Raw genomic sequence first — 10,548 nt, forward strand, 5'->3', positions numbered from 1 at the left:
TAAAACTTAAAAACAGGGAAAAAGAGAGAAACAACAGCAAGCCTGTATCGGCCTCAGGGGCTGTTGGGTAATGGGGACCATCCTCTCCTCATAGTGCCGAGCACACTAACAGCGGCTCCTGCATTGCCTTCCCACTTAACGGATCACCTCTGAGCTGCCTGTTGTCACCTTCGCAGTGTGGTCTCACTGCCTGTGATGATTGCCTCCTCCCTCCTCTGACCCCATAGCACGTGGACCTGCAGTGGCTCCCTCAGGGCTGGGAGGAGGCCTCTGGCCCCTCCCTCCTGCTTCACTGGTTCGCTGCTCACAGCTATGGGGCTTGGGGACTTTTCAAATGCAAAGTGAGATGCTTAGGGTAGGCTTTGCTTGTGGCGGCTGTAATGCAGTCTGCAGTAACAGCACAGATTTCCCCCACTTGCCTCTGCCCTCCATCCCCTACCGACACAGAGAGGGACAGAGAGGGACGTCTCAGGGCTTGGCAGGTAGTAGCTGTTTGGTAAGTGCTTAGTGGCTGGGTAAAGAGTAAGGAAGGCAGGGGTGAGTGAAGGACACCTTCTTCACATGTTCCCTTGTTTGTTGCTCACTCACCAGCTGATCCACTCCCTCCCCCGCCCCTTCCTTCATCATTTCTCAGCAGGCTCTTTGAGGAGCCATTTGGAGCTGGTCTGTGCTGGGTGCTGGGAAGACAGAGTTGAATGAAGCATTCTCTGGGCACAGGGGGCTTTTCTCAACACCTCTAGCATCAACAAGAAGCACCCGTGTGCCATGTTGGTTGTGGGAGGGGTCTGCATCGGACCATGATGTCAAGGTCCCGAGGAAGTGGGACTTGTCAGGCCCTTCAAAAACAAAAGCCTATGGATTCTGGGTCCCAAGCACTGTACTCTGTGGTATCCCAAGTGGCCTGGTGGCCACTCCAAGAGGCTTCCAGGTGACAGCTGCTGGCAGCAGGGCTCTGGGCCCCTTCTTAGATGTCTTTTCTGTGGGCCATGGCCATAGAGTTGCCTGGTCTTCCCCAGCTACTTTTTCAGAGCTGTGTGCACTGATTCCCCCATCTCTGGGTGGCTCTGGGAACAGGTGATTAATCCGTGCACCTGTTGGCCTGGGTCTGTAATCTCTGGATCTTGGGTTTTATAAACACCTTCAATGGGCCAGGCTGGTAGGGTAAAGGAATACACAGGAGGAGGTTGCCTGGGCCCTCAGGCTGCAACCTTGGACTCTTCTTGTTTCTTTCTGGCTTCATTTTATCTCAGAACTGGGCTTCCTTAAGCCCTGTGCTTGCTTTACTCAGTACATTGATGATGTAACTTAACGGGAGAGTCTGCAGTGACTGATCATAGAAGACAGCAAGCAGTCTTGTGACCACAGGGGTTATGTACCCATAGTCCAGATAAGGAAAATTGAGCCCCTAGAAAGAAAATGGCCTCCAGCTATTTGGCAAAGTTGGGCACACTTTGCTGTAGAAGAATGGGGCAGCATGTCACACAGGCTGGCATTACCTTTGGGAGCACAGGAGAGGCCAGGGGCAGAGCTGGGACCACTGGATGGACCTGGCGTATCAGCAGGCCTGGCTTCACCTGAATCTCCCCCCTAGTGCTGTCCACAGCACCAGCGTTTGGCCTGTTGATCCTGATAGCATGCTGGCCGACTTGGCAGCGGTGCTGCCTTACTTGGCAATATACCTCCACACTCCTCCTAGAGCGTGGGCCATGGTGGGAGCAACCCCAGACTCAGGTACCCATCCACTGCCTACAGGGTGTCTACAGGGCTAGCAGCCGTGGCTGCTGGGAAAGTGCATTTGGGTCTGGAGTAAAGCCTGACTCCGTAGAAGTTTGTACCCTACCTTTGCCTTGGTGCCTGATGGGTCCCTATCCCTGGCCGCGTCCATTTGTTCCGCCAGGTGGGGTTCCACCCACCCGAGCTTCTGCAGAGTGTTGGGAAGAAGGAAACAAGCACCAGGTTCGTACAAATGGAGACGTGTTCAGAGTCCTGGAGATGCCAGCATTCTGGATCTGGAGAAGGACGTGACACTCTGGCCACAGGTGATGCAGGCACACCCATTGAGAAGCCGGCCCTTCCCAGATCCTGCTGCTTCTAAGTCATGTGACCTCGGCTGAGTTCTCCACCTCTCTGAGCCACATGCCCATGCCCACGCCCACTATGTGAGGATCTTCAGACATTCATATAGAACTCACCATGTTCAAGGTCCCTCTGTGTTTCATGAAGGGTAGATAATATAGCTAGTGAGTGGCAGAGTCAGGATTCAAACCCAGGCAGCCTGTCCCAGAGTCTGTTCTAATCTCTAGGAGCCAGCAGTTCTCAAAAGGACTTTGAAGGTCTCTAAGGCCCTTTCCAGCTGTCCATGGGTTCAGAGCAATTGTCATCACAATTCTAACGTACTGGTCATTCTACTCTCCTCCTATGAGTATGAAGTGTCTGGGGGTGACACAGCCTATTAGCATGTCATTGTTCTGGTGGGTAAAGGAGTGTGTGCTTATATGCATTCTTGTATTTTAGAAATTTCTCATTTTTGGCTAGGTATGGTGGCTCATGCCTATAATCCTAGCTTCTTGGCAGATGGAGCTAGTAGGAGTGCAGTTCTAGACCAACGGAGGCAAAAACACAAGACCCTGTCTGAAAAAGAAAGCAGAAAAGGCTGGGAACATAACTCAAGTGGTGAAGCATCGGGCTTAACAAATGCAAGGCTCTGTGATGTCCAGAGTCAGGCCTCGCATTGAGAAAGTACTCTGCCTGCATCACCCGTCAGTGAATGTGAGGGAGGGAGGTGCTGTGGTGAGGGCCAGTTTACAGAGGAAGAGCCCAGTGCTCAAGACTACTTCCGCCGGCACAGCCAGGTCTGTTGGTGGGATGGAACCCAGGGCCTTCCTTGTGCATGCTGGCAGGCATGTACCACTGAGCCGCCAGGCCCAGCTTAGGACCTCTGTTTGGTCAGCTCTCCATCAGATAAAGTGACCATGTTCTTTGTTGTTTTAACAAAAACGGCATACCTTTCATAGCTTCTCGGGACCTCAGGCATAAGCCAGGACTTTCCTGGCAAAGTGACTGCCTCTTTCTGACCATCCAGGGAGACAGATGGGGAAACTGAGGCATGGAGAAGGTTGTTTCTGTCACCCCTGCTCTCCATTCCCGGTCACTTGCTTGTGTGTCATCCACCTGACTCCTTCACTGAGCACTGGCGCGGGGGCTGTAGAGGATCCTTTGAGTGCCAGAGTTTTCTGAAAGCCATCAACCCTTGTAGTGAGTACTGGCATTCAAGCTGGAAACTGTATATCTAGAATAAATAAAATACCTAAAAATAGAGGCTCCTGTCAGCAAAAAAGAAGAGGTGCTGGATGCATGTGCTGCTTCAACCCGGGCTTCCCTCCTGGGCCTGCCTGTGACCATCTGTCACCTGGATGATGGATGTCCCCAGGGGCAGAGAGACAGGGAGTAGACAGCTGACACCAGCTCTCTTCTATTTGGGTCGATCAATTTCTTCTACTCCTGACTGCCTCAGAGGCCAGTTTGGTGACATCTTTCTTCTGCTCCGATAAGGAGCATGTGACAGTCCGTTTGAGGGACACATGGAGAGCTGCACTTGCAGGGGACACTTAGGGAAACCTGGGGTTATTGGTGCACTAAATATAACAGACACAGTTGGGCCTGTGATGTTGAAGCTGTACAGCCCATGTGTGTGTGTGTTTGGGGTGGGGGGGGCTTAGTGTGTTTCTGGTTCAGACAGAAATAGACACCTACCAGGGCAGGATGGCATCTGCATTGGTGGATTTAGGCTCTCTCTTACTGCCTGGCTCTATGTTCCTTTTTCTTCTCTGTACCTTGGGGAGCACTGTTTAGCACGGCAAGGAATTGTGGGTTTGCCTCTGGCCCCCGGGTTTCTCTCATACACCGTCCCTGGGGAAAGGGATGGGCAGATCTGCAGCAGGGAATGTGCTCACCAGCTGCTCACTTCTTACCCCAACCAGGGAGCCAATTCCTGTCTGGCAAATAACATGAAGGACTCAGGGTACCTCTCAGATGCCCCTTCCTCACTGGGGTGTTGGTGTGTGTTACAGGAAGGATGGAGACGCTGAAGGATAAGACCCTGCAGGAGCTGGAGGAAATGCAGAATGACCAGGAGGTGATCGAGCGGCTTGCCCTGGAGTCCCCTGAGGTAAGAGACTGTCTCAGGGCTACGAAGCAGCAGATTGATCTCATGGATGCTGGCCAAATTCATTGCCCGTTTCTGTGGATTCCACCCTGCTTGGGACCCAGCCAGAGGAACCCCTGAGGCTTTCAGGCTAGGAGTTGGTGTCTCCAGGAAGCCAGGCAGTGGCAAGCAATGTACATGGTTCCAAGGAGCCCAGATGCCCCAGGAGTGCGCACACTGTTGCAGCCCGACTCTGGAGGCAGCTCCTCAAAACACCCACCTTTCCCCAGAGGGCTTTGTGACCCACCCTGTACCTTCAGATGACTGTCAGCGTTTTGGAGCTACCGTTGGCTGGGATGTAGCTTACCTCTTTTCGGTCCTGGCTTCCATCAAAACTGACACCTGCTACTCTCAACTACTCACGGTGCCCTTGCTTAGAGGGACAATCTGCTGTCTGTGCAGAGCCTTACACTTAACACGCGTGTCCTATCCTCCTGTGACCGGAGTTGCCAGGTGACAGTCATCCCTTTGAATGTCTACAGCCTGCCCAATGGTGCTAGAAGCTCCTGTCGCCTGCCTCTGATGAGACACAAACAAAAATGCCAAGCTTACCAGATGATTATGTCACCCTGGTGAAACTTTCCTTCTGAACAGATGGGGTGTGTCGTCTGTGACTTGTGTTAGAGACTGAAAGTGCAGCTCCCCCTGCTGGCTGCTCCATAGACCTGCAGGCTTGCAGCTGCCCCCTGAGGCCTCCCTGCTGGGGGTGTGTGTTGGGGGGCGGGGAGGGGGGGGAGATAGAGAGTGGGGGGCAAGATGGTATGAGGAGGGGCTCCACGAGGCTGCAGCCTGTTGCCCTGAGATGGCTGTGAGCTTGTTTAGACAGAATGGGGAGCAAAGTTTACACTGGGTTCTAAGGCGGATTCCCTCATCAATTAGGCGGCGAGCCTTACCTCTCCCAGGTCTTCATACCTTCATCCTCAATTCATTTGTCACTTATGAGCTGAGTGTCCCTTACCCAACATGCTTGGGACCAGAAATATTTCATATTGTAGATTTTTTTTAAATGTGATATAGTTATCAAGATTTACTGATTAAACTTCCTTAATCTGAAAATCTCAAACCTGAGGTGCTCCGAAATCCAAAAGGTCTCAAACATCATGTAGGCACTTAAAAAGCATTCAGACTTTGGATTTGGGATTAGGAATGTGTTGCCATGGCAGGGACTGAGGATCTCAGGGCTGTGTCGGGGGCAGTGTGCGGGAGAGTTCGCAGGCTGCCTCTGGAGCGCACGGAGCCTGGCAGGGCAGGCCTTGCCCTCCTTGCCATTAGTCACTGCCTGCCAAGCAGTTGGTAGAATCCATGGTGAGGCCGACACGACTGCACAGGCAAAAGCCAACTTGAATTTTGTCGCATGCAGCCATGACCAACAAATGGATTTGAATTCTCTGAGGAAAAATACGCCCAGTGTAGATCGGACAGAAATGAAGTAGGACAAGCCATTAGACTTCAAAAAAAAAAAAAAAAGCCCATTGACTAGCTCTTCTGTGGACTGTAAAACAATAGTTGAGTCGTTGTAGGATTGTTATAAGATTCAAGCATACTTCGTTTGGGATGTGGAGACTGAGGAGAGGAGTAGGTAAGAGACGTTTCTCTCTGTAGGAGAGTAAATGGAGGGGCCGGGGCAGGGTGGTGAGCTCCTATGAGTGGGTGGAAAACTCCTATCGACCTCGTGCAAATAGATGGAAGAGGGTTTCATAGTGAACCCCTAAAAGAGGAAGACTAGAGATCGGGGGAGAGGGAGCAGAAATGGGGACAAGAGAATTATGGAGCATGGGTTTACTGGGTAAGACCCAGGGAAAAGGCAGAAGGTCTGTGGGGTCCTACAAGGGGAGGCTGAGTGGGAAGGTTTCAGCCCTCTCTCTGAGCTGGCCACGTGAATAAAGATAAGCTTCCATGACAAGTGCCTAGATCGAAGCTCCCCTGTCTGTGTGCTGCTCTGTCCGAAGGCAGGAGGAGTTTGTGGCAGCAAAGTCGACAGTCCAGCTGGAAGGGCTGCGGGCTGCCTGCCTAGTGTAGCAGCTTGGGCTGTGGGCTAGGAACATCCTGAGCCCTGCAGTCCCTGGGCTCCAGCAGCCTGGTCTGGAAGGGTGTTAGCCATGGCGTTGCCCTCTCCAGCAGGCTGCATCTGCCCTGGAGCACAAGGCATGGGGCCCTGTGGCAGCCCTGGGCAGTGCGGCATGTCCAGGATGCCTGCGGGCTTCTGTTGGCAATGGAAGATGAGCTGGGCTGGCTGGGCTCACCTGTACCAATCGTGGTGATACCGCCTGGGACAGGGCTGTGCCTCCCCTATGGTTACTGGTGTCGCTGAGCTGTGTCCTGAGTCTATCTTTCTGGTACTGTGTGGCACTGTCCATGTATTGTCCCTACTCTCTCAGGGTGGTGGGTCTGAGTCCCCAGTCCTCAGGAAGATTCTGGGGCTTCTGCCTCACCTCTGGTGGCGTCTGAGGGCGCCGGGCTGCCTGGCTGGTGAAGAGTTGAGTGGAGGGCCGTGGGGGGGTCTGTCTGAGTGGGCAGCTGTGCAGGATGCCTGTGTTTGGGAGGCGGGGCCAAGCCTCTCCTGCACCAGCACCAGGGTTTGCTCAGGACCCTGGCGCTCTCCTTTCTGAAAGCCACAAAGGCTGGTGGGTCTGGGGGATGGCTGTGTGCTCTCTTAAGTCTCTTGGCTCTGAAGCTTGGGATAGCATTTGGGGCTTTCCCCCGGGCCCCTAGAAAGCCTCTGCTTTTCTTTCCTTTTCTTCCCTTCCCTTCCCTTCCCTTCCCCCCTCCCTTCCTTTCTTTCTGTCTTTCTTTTGTCAGTCGTGGGGCTTGAACTCTAGGCCTGAGCACTGTCCCTCAGCACTTCAACTCAAGGCTAGCGCTCGCTCTACCACTTGAGCTACAGCACCACTTCCGGTTTTCTGATGGTTAATTGGAGATAAGAGTTTCATGGAGTTTCCTGTCCCGGCTGGCTTTGAACCATGATCCTCAGATCTCAGCCTCCTGAGTAGCTAGGATGACAGGTGTGAGCCACCGGCGCCTGGCTGCCTCTGCTTTTCTTCCATGGTTGGGCCTCTCCTTTTGCTGGGAGACCTGGTGCCAGTCCCTCAGTGGCCTTGGGCAGATGGTGAACGTGGAACCCGTTTCTCCCCGTGTCCCCCATCGTAAGATGCGGGATCAGGATTAAGGGAGACGGCTGGGTCTGTTTCCTCCAGGTGTGCAGCAGTCCGGAAGCCCCGCCCGGCTCGCAGGGGCGACGGTGCTGGTCCTTGGATCAGTTGTCCTGTTCTCTTAGGTCCAAGACCTGCAGCTGGAGCGGGAGATGGCACTGGCCACCAACCGGAGCCTGGCCGAGCAGAACCTGGAGTTCCAGGGCCCCCTGGAGATCAGCCGCTCCAACCTCTCTGACAAATATCAGGAGCTGCGGAAGCTCGTGGAGCGGTGCCAGGAGCAGAAGGCCAAGCTGGGTAGGGAAGGGTGACCCTGGGCATGGGTGATGCAGGGGTCTGTTCACAAATAGGAGCAGGGAGGGCAGTTGGAATAGTCTGGAAGATTCTGTGGATCCCACTCCCTGGCCTGGGCATGGAGGCTAGCAGCCACCCAGTGCCCCGCTCTGTGCCAAGGGCTCAGCAGTGGGTATACAAGGTAAGGGCGGCACTTTTGTGTATGTGATTTAAGTTTTGCATGTGCCTTGGTAGTAGATTTTTGTAGACAAAAAATAAATAAATAAATAAAAGTAGCTGTCCTGGCCAGGCACTGTGGCTCGCGCCTGTAATCTTAGCTGCTCAGGAGGCTGAGATCTGAGGATCGAGGTTCGAAGCCAGCCTGGGCAGGAAAGGCTGTGAGACTCTTATCGTCAATAAGCTACTCAGAAAAAGTTGGAAGTGGTAGAGTACTAGTCTTGAGCAAAAGAAGCTCAGGGACAGGGCCCTAGGACTGACAATAAATAAGTAACTAAATACAAATGGCTGTCCTAGTTAGGCTTGGTGGCTCAAGCTGGTAATTCTAGCTACTCTGGAAGCAGAGACCCGAGGATCATAGTTCAAGACCAGCCCAGATGTAAAGTGTGAGAGAGACTCCATCTCAGGCCTCGGCTGGGTGCCTTGGCCGGGCACCTGTTATCCCAGCCACAGGGCAGCACAGCGTGGGGCCCCAGTGGCTCCCACCTGTCATCTCCAGTGACAATTGGAAGAACAAGAGGAGGACCTGAGCCCAGGTCAGGATGGGCCTACCTTGAAAATAGCCAAGGTAGAAGGGTGGGAGCTGTGGCTCAAGAAGTAGAGGACATGCCTAATCAGCTTGAAATCCTGAGCTCAGTCCCTGGTATTGAAAAAAAAAAAGCCTGAAGTGACTCTCAATTTATTTAATTTATTTTTGGTCAGTTGTGGGGCTTGAACTCTGGACCTGGGCACTAGTTCCTGAGCTCTTCTGCTCAAGGCTAGAGCTCTACCTCTTTGAGCCACAGCGCCACCTCCAGATTTCTGGTAGTTAGGGATAAGAATCTCACGGACTTTCCTGCGTGGGCTGGCTTTGAACCATGATCTCAGCCTCCTGAGTAGCTAGGGTTACAGGCGTGAGCCACCAGGGTCCAGCTTATTCTCATTTTGTTATAATTTTTTTTTTTAAAAAAGGAAACTCTGAGATTCAAGAGCCTTCCAAGGTCTCCTAACTCGAGATAGGTGGTGCTGAGATTTGATTTGCAACCTTCCTTACCAATACCACCCAAACTCCGCCCGCTCAGTTTCCATGCCGAGCACTGGTCAGGGGCGCTGTCATCTGAAGGCAAGGAGACTGTCTGTTCTTGGCACCGGGACAGGATAGGCAGCTCTCCCTGGAGGGGCAGCGCAGGACAGGGTCCCTCCCCAGGCTGGCCTAAGGGGAGCTACTTGGCCAAGGTCATTGGGCTCGGCTCAGGAAGGTGATCATTTGAGGGAGTCGGGATGAAAGAGCCCCACAGACCCACTGCAGGGCCGCCACGGTGGCCCCCAGGGCAGGCCCCGGGCCTGCAGCATTGACCCAGGCAGGGCTGCCGAAACGATAACCTCCCTACCTTCTTTCCCAGAGAAATTCTCCTCGGCACTGCAGCCGGGAACCTTGCTGGACCTTCTGCAGATCGAAGGCATGAAGATCGAGGAGGAGTCTGAGGTGAGGGGAGCAGGGCACCTCTCTTCCTTGCTAGGGCCTTGGCCCCTCCTCCAGCATGATGACCAACCTCTACCAAGCACGAGGCAGGGAGGCTTAACAGTTGGCACAGACAGGTGACACCGAGGGACCCAGCGAGGACTTCGGATGTAAAACAGGGGAGCCTCCTTATCTGCAGGATCGTGTAGATGCCCGGTACATGCCTGAAGCCTTGAGAATACTGAAGCCCGCAGAGAGGGCTGTAGACTTTAATTGTAGATGAAGCACAGCAAGAGATTAATGACAAAGAGAGTAATGCTGTCATTAAGTTATTTATGAGCCGATAGATTGTTCATTTCTAGACTTTTCCATTTGTTGTTGATGATCCAGTATCTATTTAATTTATTTAGTGCTGTTCCTAGGGCTTGAACTTAGAGCCTGGACTCTGTCCCTTAGCTTTTACCTTGAAGGCTGATGGTGTACCTCGACACAATGCCTTCACTTCTGGCATTTGGGTGGTTAATTGGAGATAAGGGTCTCACAGACTTTTCTGCCCAGGCTGGCTTGGAACGGTGTTCCTAGCTACGATGAGAGGCATGGGCCACCCGTGCCTGGCTCCATTTAGTTATTCTTGGACTGTAGTGAGCCTGGGCACATGGGAACTTGTATACCCGGCACCCAACCTTGCTGGGGGGAGCAGGAGTGGGTGACTGGCAGGTCCTGGGGAAGCTGGCAGACGAGTGGGAGGCCGGGCCCCACTAGGTGCTCCTGGATTTTCTTCCCCTCGTGCGTCCTCAGTCTCTGTGGGCCTCTGAGCCTCAGCCTCGGGCTAGTGAGTGAGCAGCCCTGCGCATCTGTTCTGCACACACACAGTGGCCACATGGGCCTGCCGGTGTCGGGGCAGGGTGACTGTGACTAACCTGGTCCTTGCCCCCAGGAACAGACCTGGTGTTCCTGTGAGGGAGGCGCCTGTGTGGGGTGTCGGCGGGGAGGGCTGGGAAGAACCCCCCCTGGGGGCTAGGGAAGGCTGTGTCCAAGCAGCACCTGTCGCTACGGGGCCTTGTGTCTTGCAGGCCATGGCGGAGAAGTTCCTGGAGGGCGAGGTGCCCTTGGAGACATTTCTGGAGGCCTTCTCCTCTATGCGGATGCTGTCCCACCTGCGCCGGGTCCGCGTAGAGAAGCTCCAGGACGTGGTGAGGAGGCCCCGGGCACCCCCGGAGCCCGCCCGCGATGCGCCACCCCCG

At 53.9% G+C, this 10,548-nt stretch overlaps 1 protein-coding gene across 1 annotated transcript in view; it reads left to right on the forward strand.

The window, feature by feature from the left end:
- The first annotated feature begins 3,179 nt into the window (after positions 1 to 3,179).
- The window catches only part of Vps37c (vacuolar protein sorting 37 homolog C (S. cerevisiae)), a 9,426-nt gene continuing 2,057 nt past the window's right edge, over positions 3,180 to 10,548 (forward strand). The window contains exons 1-5 of the mRNA XM_013028993.1: positions 3,180 to 3,255; positions 4,071 to 4,168; positions 7,479 to 7,650; positions 9,246 to 9,328; positions 10,378 to 10,542. Of these exons, the coding sequence (XP_012884447.1) occupies positions 4,076 to 4,168; positions 7,479 to 7,650; positions 9,246 to 9,328; positions 10,378 to 10,542 (513 nt within the window). The 5' untranslated portion in view covers positions 3,180 to 3,255; positions 4,071 to 4,075. The remainder of the gene's footprint in view (positions 3,256 to 4,070; positions 4,169 to 7,478; positions 7,651 to 9,245; positions 9,329 to 10,377; positions 10,543 to 10,548) is intronic.

Source organism: Dipodomys ordii, unplaced genomic scaffold, assembly GCF_000151885.1.
Source record: "Dipodomys ordii isolate 6190 unplaced genomic scaffold, Dord_2.0 Scaffold117, whole genome shotgun sequence".
Classification (NCBI taxonomy): Eukaryota; Metazoa; Chordata; class Mammalia; order Rodentia; family Heteromyidae; genus Dipodomys; species Dipodomys ordii.